Source organism: Amphibalanus amphitrite, unplaced genomic scaffold (genome assembly GCF_019059575.1).
Source record: "Amphibalanus amphitrite isolate SeventyFive unplaced genomic scaffold, NRLGWU_Aamphi_draft 000408F_arrow, whole genome shotgun sequence".
Classification (NCBI taxonomy): domain Eukaryota; kingdom Metazoa; phylum Arthropoda; class Thecostraca; order Balanomorpha; family Balanidae; genus Amphibalanus; species Amphibalanus amphitrite.
In genome coordinates this window covers 462,620-478,781 of record NW_024881902.1, presented here as the reverse complement: position 1 = coordinate 478,781, position 16,162 = coordinate 462,620, and the positions used below count along the sequence as shown (strand labels likewise).

Here is a 16,162-nt window from a genome sequence, read left to right as displayed (position 1 = left end):
GTAGAAGGTGATTCGCCACACAGCCCGCCGGCGTCTGAGGGGTTGAATAAGTGAGCCAGATTGCCAGCGACTCACCGCTAAACTACCGGGCATAACAAAACGGACGATGCGACATGACTCAGAGATCATCACAGACGCAACGAAAAATGTAACCGAAGGCCATCTGAGCTGTTGTTGTTGTTGTTGTTGTGTGTTCCCTCCAGCCGCGTCACCGCAGTGTAGCCGTGCGGCTCTGGAGGTCCCTCACGGCGGCCGCCAGGGCCGCCACCTCTCCGTCGTCGCGGACGTCTTCCGGGTTCAGGAAAATCGTTCCGTACATCCGGAGACGCCAGCCCATGAGGGCCGGGCACCGGAAGAAGAAGTGCCGGGGCGTGTGGCCTCCTCCCGGCACACGGTGCACAGGCCCGCCGCACAGTCGGTGTCAGGGCACTGGCGGCAATCATCGGAAGGGTTCCGTCCAATCCGGTGAAGGTATTGGCGGGATCCTGACCGGTGGCCCGCGCGGAGCTGGTGGACGTCGACGGCCGACGATCTGTCCCCCGCCGCTGCCGGTGGCGGCAGCCGGTTCTCCATCAGGGTCCGGTACCAGCCCTCCGGCCAGGCGGCGATGGTGCGGTCGCGGGCCAGTCTGGCGGCCGCGCGGTGGGCGGTAGCGACGTCCACCGGGACCGCCGCCTGGGGGAGCGCGGTCGCCTCCTTGGCGAGCTGGTCGGCGCGCTCGTTTTCGTTGACGCCGCAATGGGACGGCACCCACTGTAGGTGGATCCGGCGGGACGGACCGGCCAGGGCCGCTAGTTCGGTCCAGATGGCGGCTCCTAGCAGGGTCTTCTGGGACGCCGGGCCCTCTCTCAGCGTCGCGAGGGCCGACTGCGAATCCGAGCAGATGGTGATCGGCGCGCTCGGCTGCTGCGGGTGGTCGCGCAGGTGGTTCAGGGCCGCGCGGAGTGTGACCATCTCCGCCCTGAAGCTCGAGCAGAGTTGACCGGCAGGGACGCGTAGCTCGTCGGTTGCACCGTCCGGCCACTCCACAAAGGCTCCTGCTCCTCCGCTGCGGACTCCCGCATCCGCCGACCCATCCGTCCAAACCCAGATGGCTTGCTGGGGGAGGGACGCTAGGTGTCTCTGCGCCGCCTGGTGCAGTTCGTCAGGTGGGGCGTCCCGCCGCAACGCTCCGATGTCCAGGGAGAATGTGACGTGTGGGCAGGCGGCCACCTCCCACGGCGGCGCGCGGGCGGGCAGCAGGGGCTCGATCGTGAGCACGATCCCAGCAGCCCGCCAGGTGTCGTGCCCCACCCCGCCCCATCTGAGCTCGTGCGGAACCCTCGTTCAGATACGTAATATCGCTATCTGCCACCTCGCGGTTCCCTTGTCAAGCCGAACTCATAGGCGGCGGAACGGGGAGGGCACCGCGGCACCGTGCCCCCTTTGATTTTGGCATTTTAACATTAGCCCTATGGGCGTTGCATGGAATGAATGGGACCAAAAGTCGGCAGTGCCCCCCTTAATTGAAGGTATTCCGCCGCTACTGGCCGAACTGATGACACGCAATGGCCAGTCAGTCACAGCTCAGCTTCCTGCGGAACACAGGAAGACACATTCAGTGAGAGTCGGTGGTCATTGATTGTGTCAATATTATTGACATGGTGACTAAAGAACGGTTATATTGCGCCAATACTGTTGCCAGTAGCAGCACCACCAATCTTTTGAACTAAAACCACTTGACATCGGTAAAAAGAAACCCTCTAGCTTTTTTTCAAGCAATCCGTGAAATAGAGGGGATTAGAAAAACCGAAAACCCAAATATTAGCACTAGATAACATAGATCTTAAATTTTGGCCAACATTTTTAAAGCATAGGTACATCAGAGGAGCTGTTGGCGGCTTACCTTCGCGTCTGTGATGATCTCTGAGTCATGTCGCATCGTCCGTTTTGTTACGCCCGGTAGTTCAGCGGTGAGTCGCTGGCAATCTGGCTCACTAATTCAACCCCTCCGACGCCGGCGGGCTGTGTGGCGAATCACCTTTTACAAATGTTGGGTATTGATAGCGTCATTCAGCATATGTCGGTAGGCGCTAATACAGAGATTTTTTATGATAACCTGTTTGTTTTCAGGGCGCTGGAATCAGATGAAATAGCTCCCATATAGGAGACAGTGAGGTTGTTGATGGTAGGTATCTGAAGAGTGTTGTTTCCCAACTCAGAATAATTGTAATGTGCCATCGATTGTACCTTTTATCGCAACCCTGTCGATACCTATATTAGAAGGCTTGCCTGAGTTACTAATAGTCTTTCATTTAGAGAAAAATATCTATCACTAATCAAAATCGTTAGGTATGCTGGTTCTGTTGCTCACCCCTTATCTACAGGCTACAGCATCGGCGCGGCGCACGTCTTGGTGATTCCTGCTCTGTTCCTCCTGTTTCGTTTTTTAGCCGTCAACCTTGAAATTTACCACTTCCCTAACAACTCAACAGGAAAAAATGGAACGCGATATTTGGGAAAAATGTATGTTTCCGAATTGTTTTATTTCTTCTTAAGCAGTTTGAACAAAAATAGAAGTCATTTCTCATTTGAAACTACCCCAATTATAACGATATGATAGTGCCCGTTATTGGCAATGTAGGTGGCAGCACCGTCGACTGCGACTTTTTCGCTGTAACTTCGACCTGCCCGAGCCTCGTCAAATCGCATTTTTACGCAAAACCAACTGCAGGGCTAGTGTTTTGGCATGCTCCCGCCAATTTATATCTTTGTCTAACGCGAATCTGTGAGAAAAACCCCTCTGTCGACACACCCTATTACCTATCCTATGTTCTGTTCCACCCTATATTACGAAAATAACACACCAATTACCCTTACAAAAAATCAAAATATTGACTGGGCGGCCCAAGTATAACGCAATACAATACTGGCGCACTTCCGACATTCTGACAAGGATTGGCATTTGACTGCGTCAATTTTGGTCTCTGAGGCAAAGGAAAGCTGTCATTGATGACGCAATAATTTTACAATCAATTTTTCTGTCTTGGTTTTTGAATACCTCAAAATAGCAGTTATACATGTTACATACAAAACCACGTAGCTGGTCGCATTTATTTCTTTTGTCTTTTTACGTCCTTATCATTTGTATGACGAGAGAGCCGGAGAGCATTACCAAGACCATGTATGAAATTATTACATTTACTTTAGTATTTACTGTCTCTTTATTTCTTAACCGGTTATTAACCTTTAAATGATAAAACTTTAGCTGTTGTGTAAAATAACTTTATCAGAATGGCACATGAATATGCATTATACATCGGTGTTTTCGCAACAAGTTCGCACTAACTACGGCCGCAATAATTTAGTCGCTGTAACATTCTTTGCAATCAGCTGTTGGTGACGCTTCTGACGCATGTTTCCAGAAACGCGTGGTTCATTGGTTAGTTGGTTTTTGCTGGGATTTTGCATGATTTGTTTTATGTGTAGATCGACTGGATACTTATTATTCACCGTGTCACTATTTGTTTTTAACTGGAAATCGCATATCTTTTATATCAACATTCATTTTGATAACAATATCATTCCAGAAGCCTAACATTGAGAGGGAGCCAGAGTAAAATGTTGATCCTCAGCCAATGCTGAAGGGTAAGGTGAGAGAAAGATTTTACTGAACTCTTTTCAGAAAGGAATTTCAAATGTATTGATGCATTATTCGTTTTCCACTATCCAGTGTGCACTTCCTGAGGACTTAGCATAGCAATTTCAAGTCCTTACTATTTGTTTGGCTGTCTTTTTCTGCACAGCAATGAAGCAAGTAAGGTTTATATAGCTCTAGCATTGACCCAGCTGTATTTTTTTCTTGCAAAAGCAGGTTTTCAAAATTGCGGTTTTTTTGCGGGTTCGGCTCAGCCAAAATCAGCTTGCGGGTAGTTGTGGTTGGGCAAGGGGTAGCTGCGGGGCAGGGCGGGTAATGAAATTGCAAATTTGTGGCATCTCTAATCTGGAATATCGGATATCTGTCGGGCAACCGGACTCGGGCACTGGAAACGATAGGCATGGCCTGCTGCCTTATATAAGACATTAACCGCCGTCATATTGCCGTCCAACCGTTCGCGATATACATAGTGCATTTGCCTCTTCTCAGGAGTCTGGCGTTTCGTTCCGATGGGCCTTGCAGCATATTGCCCAATCAGACGCAATCAGGCTCTTTCGGGCTCGTTGCCAGCAGTGGCCGTTCGCGTGCGAGCCATGTAGGCAAACCTAAATCGATCCAAGACCCAAGTAGACTTACCTAAATGGAACCACATAGGCTACAGCAGAGTCGATGTGACGGCCCGCGTCCTAGTGGATAATGCCTGAAAAGCTGCCCTAACGTTTGTGTGTTTGTTTTTCTGTTGTTTTTTTAGTCCTGCCTCCTCTGCGATTAGGAATCACTATCACCGTGTAGGGTTTTGCCTGAGTGAGGAACGCTTCTGTAGGGTTTTGCCTGAGTAAGGAACGCTACTGGAGGTATTCCCTTCGCAGTTTTGCGACAGTCGCCCTTGATCAGAATTACAGTTTTATTCGGGTAAAATAAGTCTGTGTCGCCCATGCCGCGAAGCGGTACCGTGACATGAATATTCAGGAAGTTATGAATGAATAGTTATTAGTTATTAAGTTATTATATCAGGAAGTTATTATGAATATTCAGGAAGTTAGAAAAAGAAAGCAATAAAGTTCAGAAAGAAAGAAAGTAAGGAAGTAAGGAAGGCTCCGGAATAATCCTGCGTAGCTCCCCATTGCGACAGCGGCGTTCAGTGTGACTCCGACTGGCAGCGACTGCGTTCATCTGTAGGTATTGAACTTGTCACGGTAAGCCGGGAAATAAACTGACGAGATCTGGCAGCGGCGTCACTGGCACCAAACGATGAGACTGGGCCATGTGTGTGCTCTTTATTCGCCAAGTTTGCAGAAGATCGGCCACATCGTTTATCACAGCTTCAATCTAGTTCATCTTAAAGACATCAGTTGTGCGTGTTTTCTTCATGAATTGTGTGAAATTAGCCCCTATCTTTGTAGATAAATGTAGGGAATCTACTGTTTCAGCTTAGTTTATTCTCCCATCTCCCATTGTGCGTCTTTATACGATTTTAGTTTTATTTGATGCTGCTACCAAATTTGATTTTTTTGTGAATTTAGTTGACAAAGTTGTTTGATGTCACTGTGTTTGGTGACATCATCCTGCTCATGACTGAACACCGCAGACTTGCATCTGGTTTAACCACATCGGCGTCCCGTTTGGCCTTTGTCTGGCGGACTGGGTCCCAGTTGTCGGCCGTATGGAAGGGTTAGCGGCGGTATTGGGCGGCCGGCCGGGTGGGAGTCGGTGACCCGCCGACCCGCGGGACTGTCCCGCGGCGGGCGCCGCCGCTCGTGGTGTGTCCTGTTGCCGGGCCGGCCGGGTGCGGCTCGGTGGCCCGCTGACCGGGTCGCCCCGTGACTCCCGCGTGGCCCGCTGTGGACTGGGGAGTAGGGGGCTCTCATTGTCTCCTGTTGCCGGGCCGGCCGGACCGTATGTCCCGGCACGTGTCGGAGCTCCGGCAGAGGAGAGCGGCCCCCTGTCTGGGAGCCGGTGTCCGTGAGGAGCTCAGTCTCCGCTCTGACCCGCCGCTGCGCCCTGCGGCAGCGGCTCCCCGGATGTTCGCCGGCCGTGGCGCAGTCGGCAGACGCGCGTCTGATGCCACTGCTCTAATCATGCGTCGATAATGGCATTAATAACCCCGGCGGATCGTTTGCCGCCGCTGCGTCGGTCTGAACAACTGCGCGGCACGCTGGCTGCGCCTCCTCCTCGGAGCATGCTGCTGTCCGTAACTGCGTGCTGGGAGCGGCTCGCCACGGCGGGTCGATCGCAGTGCGCCGCTTCCACTACCCACCTGCCGGCTCGGCGTCTGATGAAACAGGGCGCCCACGCACCGCGCGGCGCCCACCGGTACCGGTAGACGGTCACAACTGGACGGCGCAGGCTCCTCACACGGGCCGTCACGGCTCTCTCGGTAGCTTCTCCGCCAATCGGCCAAATCTTCCAATGCTGTGACGCCGGATACAGCTAGAGTTCGCGGAGATTATGCAATAGACTATTTTGTGGACGTTCTTGACTCATTTATGACCCCTTGTCCAGGAAGTACAGCCCTCAGCAGACTGCGTGGTAGGTATTCTTTTTTCGACAAAACCAGTAATAACTCAAAGACTATGTGATCTGTCGGTCGGAATTCTTTGCAAATAGAGGCACCATGCTCCACTCCTTCAATTGGGTCTATCACTAAACAAAGTATATGCTTTGTGTGGCAACAAAATGCAAAATGCAAAATGCAATGGGTTTTGTTGCCAAACTGGATGGAAAATGAATACGATGGTAATGCCCATCTGAAGTGCGGAGTCTTGCGCGTCTTGCTGTTACGATTTCCGAGTGACCGATGGCATAGTATCCGCGATATTCTCGGTTTTGTCGAAAAAAAAAGAATACCTACCACGCAGTTTGCAGAGGGCTGTACATGTCTGATCCCAGGAAGAGCCTTATCCGGGACATATTACCACATGAATTGATACCAAAATACGTGTTGGTGAGTTTTAGGCATTGATTTTGTAATGACGTAAACGCCGTATCAGCCACGGCATGGAGAGCCTTCATACTTCAACTGTAACTGGGACCTCTGAAACCTTTGGGTCTTTGCCGTAGACGGGTTTCTAACTTCAAAGTGCATACCCGCCATTCAAATGGACCGAACCGAATTGCTAATCAGTTAAGATTGCCAACACATACCTAAGAAATCAATGTTGAACAAAGCTGTGAATGGGAGGTTTGCTGCTCTCAGGTTACCTCATTAGTCATTGCTTTCTCGCCGGGAAAAGGCCGGATGTCCCCAACAGACGTGGTCACGTGCTGTGGCGTGTCATTTGGCTGGTGCCCTGCGCTCTGCGCAGTTCTCCGGGCTCTGGCGCCGGGTGGGGCGCTGCCCACCCTTCCCCCGGCCCGCCCCGAGTTGGCCCCGGGCCCTGCCGTGCGCGGGGCGCCATCAGGTCACCATCCGGATCGGTCCGGATCACTCCGGATCGGCCCGGTCCGGCGGCATCCATTCGGCGACGTGTCCCGGCCCGTGCCGGGGCCTATGTCAGACTCTAATGGTGCTGCTACCATCTGACCTACGGGGCACGGGGTGACGTGAGCGGTCCCACCAGCCCGCCATTAGGGTCGCCGCGACGGGTGCCACTGGTCCTACCCCGTGTCGGCGTGGGCCACCGCAACTGACCGACTGACATCGCACCAACGCAATTGACCTTGACCGACTGACATCGCAACAACGCAACTTACCGACTGACATCGCAACACCGCAAGTGACCATCGTAGCTGACCGATGCGGGCCGCCGGCAGCGGAGGCGCACGTGGTCAGGATATGGGCGCCTTCCGGACCGGAAACGCAATGGGACGCGGCGGCCGGCCGGTAGTGGGGGCAGCCCGCGTTACGCAGATGCAGATAGCTGATAGGGAGGGAGCGTCCCGTGATGGTTTTGTGTCGCCGGTTATGTAATAAGCTGCACTCGAATGTTCGCGCTGTTATGTGTTGTCTGAAGTTACATAATCGGCCGCCCGTTTGGGATGTAAGGCTTCGGAGGCGGGTAGGGAGGGGTAGGGGGATTACGGCGCAGCTGCCGAGCGACCGACTAACTGCGTCGGACCAGGCCCGCCACCGCTGGACTTGACAATGCATGTGTCGTAAATTTCTGCCCGCGGACGTCAAACACGAGATTGTGGCGCAGAACAGCGAATCCTTGGAGTTTGATAATGATAAGCCTTCTGCTGAAACAGCCAGCGGCCGTATCAACGGGATTCCGTCGCCTTCTGGTACTATCCCAGCTGTGTGTTCTGGCTTCGAGTTCTTGTCCGTGTGTGCTGTTATCGAGTGCCTGTCCGTGTGTTCTGGCACTGTCCCAGTGACTGTAACGTGCCCTGTCCGTGCGCTCCCTGCCGGTGTGTTCTGGTGCTGTCCCAGTGACTGTAACGTCCCCTGTCCGTGCGCTCCCTGCCGGTGTGTTCTGGTGCTGTCCCGGGTCCCCTGTTGTGTTTCCGTCCCCCGCTGTATGTTGCCGGTCCGTGTGTTCTGGCGCTGTTTCCCGCTATGTTTCCCGGTGCTGTCCCCTGTCGGTGTGTGTGTGTGTGGCTCGCGCTGCGCACCCCGTGCCTGACGTGGCCGGCCTCTCCGGCAGGACGTCTGAGGACGACAAGAAGCGGCGACTGCGGGCGTTCCTCAGCTGCCTGCAGTCGGACACACCCACCATCCGCAACACCGTCTACGTGCCCGAACACCTGCTCGTGCTCGCCTGCGTGCTGCGGTCAGTCGCCGGGGAGACCGGGCCGGGTACCACGGGAGCGGGCCGGTACCACAGCGGTGGGCCGGGCCGGGGGTACCACGGGAGCGGGCCGGGGCTGCCACGGGAGCCACGGGGGTACCACGGGAGCGGGCCGGTACCATAGCGGCGGGCCGGGCCCGGGGTACCACGAGGGCCACGGGGATACCACGAGGGCCACGGGGGTACCACGGGGGCGGGCTCTCCCTGGCCTGAGACTGCGGCCAGTCGCTGTAGCCGGACGGGTATGCACTGCTCCCTTTCCGGCGTCACGTGCTGTCGGCGCCGGAGTGCTGTGTCCGCTGCTGTGTCCGCGCCGTGTCCGCTGTCGGCGCCGGAACCGTCCGTCCAGCTGTGAACGCCGAGCTTTGAGCACGCACATACGTCTGAGAGCCGGCGTTAGACCTGCCGTCCTGCCCGGCGGTTTTGTGAGCCGGTGGGTGGCGGCGGCCGTGGGTCCGACTTTTCCGTGTCGTCCTCAGGTTCATCTTGAGCCAGACGTCCGGCAGCCAGCAGCCGTCCATCTACAAACCGGAACTGGACGCGTTCATCGCGCAGGCGCTCTGTCCCAAACTCGCCGACACGCAGTACCTGCAGGAGCTGCAGGTGAGCCAGGCAGCTCACCGACACGGAGCTGCAGGTGAGCCAGGCAACTCACAGACACGCAGTACCTGCAGGAGCTGCAGGTGAGCCAGACCACTCACCGACACGGAGTACCTGCAGGAGCTGCAAGTGAGCCAGACAACTCAGCGGCTCAGCGGCAAACTGACCGATTCACTGACACCGACTCAGTGGCAAGCTCACTGAGTCGGTGGCAGCGACTCAGTGGCAAAACTCAACCGACTCAGGGACAAACTCAACCGACTCAGTGACGAACTCACAAACAAGTGGCATTCGTTGACTGAGCTCGGTGACAAACTCCCCGACTCAGTGACATCGACTCACACTGTCTGAGCTCCGCGACTCACTGACACTGACTCACACTGTATGAGCTCCCCGACTCAGTGACATCGACTCACACTGTCTGAGCTCCGCGACTCACTGACACTGACTCACACTGTATGAGCTCCCCGACTCGGTGACATCGACTCACACTGTCTGAGCTCCCCGACTCACTGACACCGGCTCACACTGTCTGAGCTCCTCGACTCAGTGACACCGGCTCACGCTGTGAATTCGCCGACTCGTGCTGTCTGAGCTCCCCGCGACTCACCGCTGTAAGATACGGGCTCCCTCGGGGGTCCGCCGTTGTGGACAGTGCCGACCGGCTCCCCTGCCATCCGGCGCCTCTATGTGGGAAAGGGGTGTCCGTTCCGGCGCGCAGCGTCCAGTGCTCGGCCCTCCGTTACCAGTCCGCAGGCCGGCGCACCAGGCTGCCTCACCGAACCGCGGGCATCCGTCCAGATACACGGCATCAGCCCTATCAGATGACGGCACCCGAGCCCCACACTACCCCCGGTACCGACTGGCCCTGTTCGCCGTGACCGCGGCCTGATCCCTGAACGTGGATCGCGGATTCACCCCGTTGGCGGCGGAGCTCCATCCAATCGGTGGGCGGTGACTTGTGAGCTGTGGCCTGTGACCATCACCTCGCCAGCTACTGGTGGTGACCTGACCTGTGACCTGCCGTTTCCAGTTGTTGTCTGTGACCTGACCTGTGACCTGACCTGTGACCTGACCTGTGGCCTGCCATCCCCAGCTGTTGTATGTGACCTGGCCTGTGACCTGACCTGTGACCTGACCTGTGACCTGCCGTCCCCAGCTGTTGTATGTGACCTGACCTGTGACCTGACCTGTGACCTGACCTGTGACCTGACCTGTGACCTGACCTGTGACCTGCCGTCCGCAGCTGCCGGCCGTGACCTGCTGTCCCCAGCTGTTGTATGTGACCTGACCTGTGACCTGCCGTCCGCAGCTGCCGGCCGTGACCTGCTGTCCCCAGCTGTTGTATGTGACCTGACCTGTGACCTGACCTGTGACCTGCCGTCCGCAGCTGCCGGCCGTGACTCCGCGCGGCGTCCAGCTGGGTAACCTGTTCATGCAGGGCGTCGAGACGGCGCTGTTCGCCAATGACGCGTGCGGCGCGCCCATCCCGTGGGCCGTCTGCTGTCCGTGGCTCTTCTTCGACGGAAAACTGTTCCACAGGTGAGTGCACGGAGACGGGAGGGGGGACAGCGGGGCCGACAGTGGGCTCAGAGAGGCTTTGCATAGTTAGGCCGGCGGCAGGCAGGGAGGAGGCCATTGGATCGCTCGGTGTTGATACAGATCGTGGTTGTCCGGCGCCTGCTGGGTGCCCGGCCGGTCGCCGGTGCCGCCAGCGCGCGGCAGCCAGCCTCTCACCGTGAACGGGCTGGGTGGAGACCTGAGCAGCGCGGCGGCGGCGGTGGTGGCCTGAGCAGTGCGGCAGCGGCGGTGGCCAGTCCGGGCACTGGCTCCGACGCGCCGCGGCGCCCTTCGGCTGGCCCGGTCATCACTATTGACCCAGTGACCTGGTCACTGGCGGCGCCTGTTTCGTTTCTGGTCACTGGTGACGCCCCGTCCTCGCTAGTGACCTAGCGGCGCCCCGTCCTCGCTATTGACCTGGCGGCGCCCCGTCCTCGCTATTGACCTGGCGGCGTCCTGTCCTCGCTAGTGACCTGGTGGCACCCCGTCCTCGCTAGTGACCTGGTCACTGGCGGCGCCCCGTCCTCGCCGCTCACCTCTCTGATGTGAGCTCACTGAGCGGTCTGTCTGTCTCCCGTTCCTGGAAGGAGCAGCCGACCGTCGCCGGCCGCTGCTCCCGGCACGGGGTTGGCTCACGGCGCCGTGCCTCCCCGGGGTCGGTCGGAGAGCGGCCGTCAGCTCGGGTCAGTCGCGTCCGTCACCGACCGGCGCGGCTCCCAGAGCGGTTTGCTGCCGCCGCCGCCGCTCCCGGGAACTGTTGGCTGTAATGTCGCCGAGGCCGTATTGACCATCGGCCGCTGCGTGCCAGTCGGTACCTCTGACACGGGGATGTACTGTTTCAGACTGCAGTTACTGACTCCTACGCGGTCGGAGAGTCTGCGCCGGGCAGTCTCTGAATGTTGACAAGCTTGTGACAGGCGTGACGTAGGTACTTAGTGTGGACTTGGCTAAGAAAGCTAATCATAACGTTGCTCCCAGTTGTACCGCTTTGGCCACCTGCGGCTCAGTATACCTCGATAAGAAGTGTTTCACTGGAGTCGGCCGAGTGAGGATGACGGTAGCTATCGAGGCACGGATTATTGCATTGTTTCGCAGCTGGTGTCTCGTTCGTGGTGCACCACGACGTAGTTGGGTAAATGTGTATGTTGCTCCCACCCCAAACGGCAGGCCTGTTGGCCTGAATCTCCTACGAAGAAGTCATTTTCCAACCCTTTTGTTAGTAATGCGCTTTCAGCTGAACACTGGTGCCATCGGTCTTCTGCCGCTGTGTTTGGTCATCCTCTGCAGTCTGCCGCTGTGTTTCGGTCGTCCCTGTCGGCAGTCTGCCGTTATGTTTGTTGATCGTTCGTCTGCCGTCTGCCGCCGTTCATCACGTCAGCCCTGGCGCCGAGCACCAGTTCGGCGCCCGATTGAAGCTGGCGGGGAAGCTCACCGTTACGCTGCGGGTCGCGCCCCGTCGCCCTGTGTGTAGTGTATCGAGTACCTAGTGCATCGGGTGTCCGAGGCTCGGCATCGGGCCCCCGGTAATACGAGTGTGAGGCGGCCGCACCCTGCTCGGCTCCAGTCAGAGCCAGCAGTCGAGAGGCTCCGCCCGGCCGCACAGCACGGCGGTGCCTTAGTGTTCTGCACCGCGAGTTTGTGAGAATACATCGGAATCCGGAGACGGCGGTGAACACTACATCTGGCGACAAGGATGAGATCCTGAATACTACCGACGATGAACGTCGAGGGGGTGTCGCCGCCAACTCCGTTCCTGGCGAGACCAGGAAAACCAGCACTGCCCTGGAGTGACTGGATTTTCAGTTTCCACAACTACCTGACTGCCCTGGGAGGTGAGGCCTACAGCACGGAGAGGAAGACGGCTCTCCTTCTGCACTGTGTCGGCGCCGAGGCGCAACGGGTGTACCGTACCCTACCGGTCCAGCCGAGGAGAGAAGACGAAGACGAGTTCCATGCGGCTGAGCGGCAGCTCGCCGAGTTTTATGAACCTCAGGTCAACGTGATCGCGGAGCGGTTCTTCTTCCGGCAGCGACGGCAAGAGTCGCACGAGCCGACGGCCGACTACGTGGCGGCGCTGCGCCGCCTGGCAGTAAACTGCTCGTTTGGACAAATGACAGACGCAATGATACGTGACCAAGTCGTGGAAGCAACAGTGCATCCGATTCTCCGCGAGCGTTTTCTGCAGGATAAGGGCCTGACCCTGGACCGCGTTCTGGAGATCGCCGAGGCATTCGAGCGATCCCGAAGACTGTCCACCAGCAGCGTTCATTGACGAGGTACGCAAGAGCCTGGCGGTGTATCGAGCCACCCCACACACGACAACTGGGAAGTCACCGTCAGAGCTCCTGCATGGACGACAGATGAGGCTGAACCTGCCTGTCATTCAGCCGTCAACACCAGGAGCCGACAGTGTGGCGTCTCGAGTTCGACGCCGACAGCAGTCCAACAAGAGGTCCTACGACCGCCGCCGTGGCGTGACGACGCCGCGCGTCACTGAGGGCGACTACGTCTGCGTGAGACGGCAGGGACACCGCTCGAAGACGTCCTGTCGGTTCACGTCTCCGGTGCGAGTCACTGGGCGCGTCGGTCCCGCAACGTACCGTCTGGCTGACGGCCGGACCTGGAACGCCGCCCATCTGGCCCGTCTCCCATACGCGCCGGCGTCTCCCTCAGCATCTTCCCCCGCTGGGCCCGGCGAGACCACGTCGACCGCCACGACTTCCGAGGCCGACGCCGCTGGCCCGCTGACCTCGCTCGCCGCTGCTTCTCGCCCGTCGACCGAGACAGCTTGCGAGCCGTCGCCGGACGCCGCCGATGTGAGCGTGCAGCGTCCCAGGCGAAGCGACCGTGTCTGTAGACGACCGGACTACTACGTGTCGCAGTGATGCTGTTCCTTTTTTTTGCGAGAGGGGGGAATGTGTAGTGTATCGAGTACCTAGTGCATCGGGTGTCCGAGGCTCGGCATCGGGCCCCCGGTAATACGAGTGTGAGGCGGCCGCACCCTGCTCGGCTCCAGTCAGAGCCAGCAGTCGAGAGGCTCCGCCCGGCCGCACAGCACGGCAGTGCCTTAGTGTTCTGCACCGCGAGTTTGTGAGAATACATCGGAATCCGGAGACGGCGGTGAACACTACACTGTGTATACAGCGTCCCTGCGCCGGCGGCCCGGCGGCCGCTGTTCCGTATCTGTCGCGGTATCTCCCGGCCGGCGGATGGACGTCTGCCGTCCGTGCTGATAGCGATACCGGGTCGGTTCCCGGAGACCCTGTGCTGGTGCGCCGCTCTGCTGTTCAAAGCGCCGCCCTGCTGTTCAAAGCGCCGCCCGCCGCCGGCGCTGGCTGCTGCTGTGTGCCTGTGGCTCCCCTCCGGGGGCGGCCCTCCTTCCCTCCCGCCCGGGGGGTTCCGCCGGGGGACAGACCCACCGGGGATCCCCAGACAGCCCTGCATCCGGCCCGTCTGCCCGGTGTCCGTTGCGGGTATTCTGTGGCCGGTGCAGGTATCCAGCCGTGTATCGGATCCCGGTCAGGGCCCGGGTGCTGTCCGGCGCCGGTCTGCACTGGGCTGCCCGCTGACGGCTGCCCGCCGCCGCGCGGCCCCTGTGCCCTCGCCGGTCAGTAGGCGATCGATAACGACTCCAATGATGCGGCACTGCGCAGCGGCCGGGAAACGTCCCGCCGGCGCTCTGACGAAAGCCCTGCGCCGCAGACTATACTTAGTTTATATGTTTACCGGCGTATGGATCGGGGAAGCGCTTCCAACGTCAACTGCGCGCTGTTGGCGGGAGGACTGAACCGGTTACCGGGAAGGAGCGGCGGCGGCTCTGTGTCCCGTCCCCGGGCGGTCAGCGCGCGGTCAGCGCTCACCCTCCGCCCACCCAGCCCCGCCGCGTCTGTCGGCCCGAGAGCGGCCACATCAGCGGCCAGTGTCCGCCCCGACCGCCCGTCCCAGGTGCGCCGTCAAACGGCCGACGCGCAGAAGCCGCTCCCAGGTGAGCCTTTCTGACGTAAGGCGGCTGCGCCACAGGGCGGTGTCTTCGCTCCTTCTGCCGCGGCGTCTGTGCCCGCTTGGCCGCGGCGTCTGTGCCCCCCACCTTGGCCGCGGCCGCAGGGACCGTCCCCGTGCCGCCCGGCCACGGCCTACTGAGTGACCGGTTTACGGACGCAAAGCTACCAGCACGGAACGTTAGGTTTTCCTCTATTTGTATTCTCTTTTTCATTCCCCTTTCCTTTTCCTGCCTTTTCTTTCTTTATTTTTTATCGGCCCGTCGTGGCGTCGTCCGTCCATCTGTCCGGCTGCCGCTCGGCCTCATGGTCGGTTACCATGCGTACGTTATGCCCCAGGCAGTGCCGATCCCGGGCACTGCCTGGGTGCCGCCCCGGGCACTGTGGGTGTCGCCGTTTTCCGACCGTCAAGTAACTGGTCGACTGCGTCCGGTTACCTACAGGCTATATTTATTCCTGTCTTCATTTTAGGCTTAGTAGATTATAATCTAGTCTATCTGCTCAGCCATATGAGTTGGCGTTTTTCTTCATAACTTAACTCTCGATATTCGTCTAAAGAGCTTTTGAGCACATAGGAACGGGTTAAAACTGGATTTTCACATTTCGTGGCGTTGATGTGTTCCAATGTGTGTTTACTCGGGCAGTACCCGCGGCGCGGCGCCGTCGCGGAGGTCTCCGGTCAGAGCTGTAAGACCCGGCCGGTGAGCTGGCGGGGGCCGGCTGGCCCGTATTTGACTCCGATAGGCGGGAGGGCCCGTGTCGCCAGCCTGCGCCGCTCGGGACTGTCCCGGGCCCGGCGATCTGCCGACAGCCGGAAGCCGAGCGCGGGTCGGACTCCGAGGGCTGGCTGTGTCCGGTCACACCGGTAGTGTCACTGACACTGAGGGGGTCCGTGTCTCTGAGCCAGCCGACTGTCGCGGGGTGGGGAACGGAGGGAGGAGGAGCGTCTCCGGTCCTCTGGGACATCTGCCCCTCTGTGAGCCGCCTGCAGAGACCGGGGGACCCGCCGCCGTCGGTACGGCCGGCCGGGCAGGCGCGGTCCTGGCGCGATTTAGGCCGCCCTCTCCCCGCCCACTGTCCGTCCTCCCTTCCCTTCCCTTCCCTTCCCTTCCCTTCCCTTCCCTTCCCTTCCCTTCCCTTCCCTTCCCTTCCCTTCCCTTCCCTTCCTCCCTTCCCTCCGGCCGGTGATGCCCTGCGGTGTGCGGCGGTGCAGGTCCGACCGCCCGCACTCGCCCGTGCTCCGGGTCTCGTACATTCCGTGTGCGCACCTTCCCGTGCCGTGCTCCGGGTCTCGTACATTCCGTGTGCGCACCTTCCCGTGCCGTGCTCCGGGTCTCGTACGTATGTATGTATGTATGTATTGACGATCAAGAGCAATCCACAATCGGCGTGGCGATTACACTCCGAGTCCGAGCTGGTTGAAGATAACACAAGAAATACCTATACAAGAAAACGCACACACTTACGGATACGAAAATGCACAACGCGAACGCCGAACACGCTCATACTTGGAGTAACCCGCACGAAGCCGCGTTCATAACCATACACACAGACTCGTTTGCCTTTCATAGTCCAAGAGTCATGAGGCTAGCTACTATGGCTACTCTGGCTAGGCTTAAGCTCCTTTTTTACAGCAC

The 16,162-nt window shown here is 58.4% G+C and overlaps 1 protein-coding gene across 1 annotated transcript in view; it reads left to right on the top strand.

Annotated features, from left to right (window-relative positions):
• Window positions 1-16,162, top strand: part of LOC122390767 (constitutive coactivator of PPAR-gamma-like protein 1 homolog) — a 41,816-nt gene that overhangs the window by 21,981 nt on the left and 3,673 nt on the right. Inside the window, exons 11-13 of the mRNA XM_043384023.1 lie at window positions 8,224-8,349; window positions 8,847-8,970; window positions 10,358-10,509. Of these exons, the coding sequence (XP_043239958.1) occupies window positions 8,224-8,349; window positions 8,847-8,970; window positions 10,358-10,509 (402 nt within the window). The remainder of the gene's footprint in view (window positions 1-8,223; window positions 8,350-8,846; window positions 8,971-10,357; window positions 10,510-16,162) is intronic.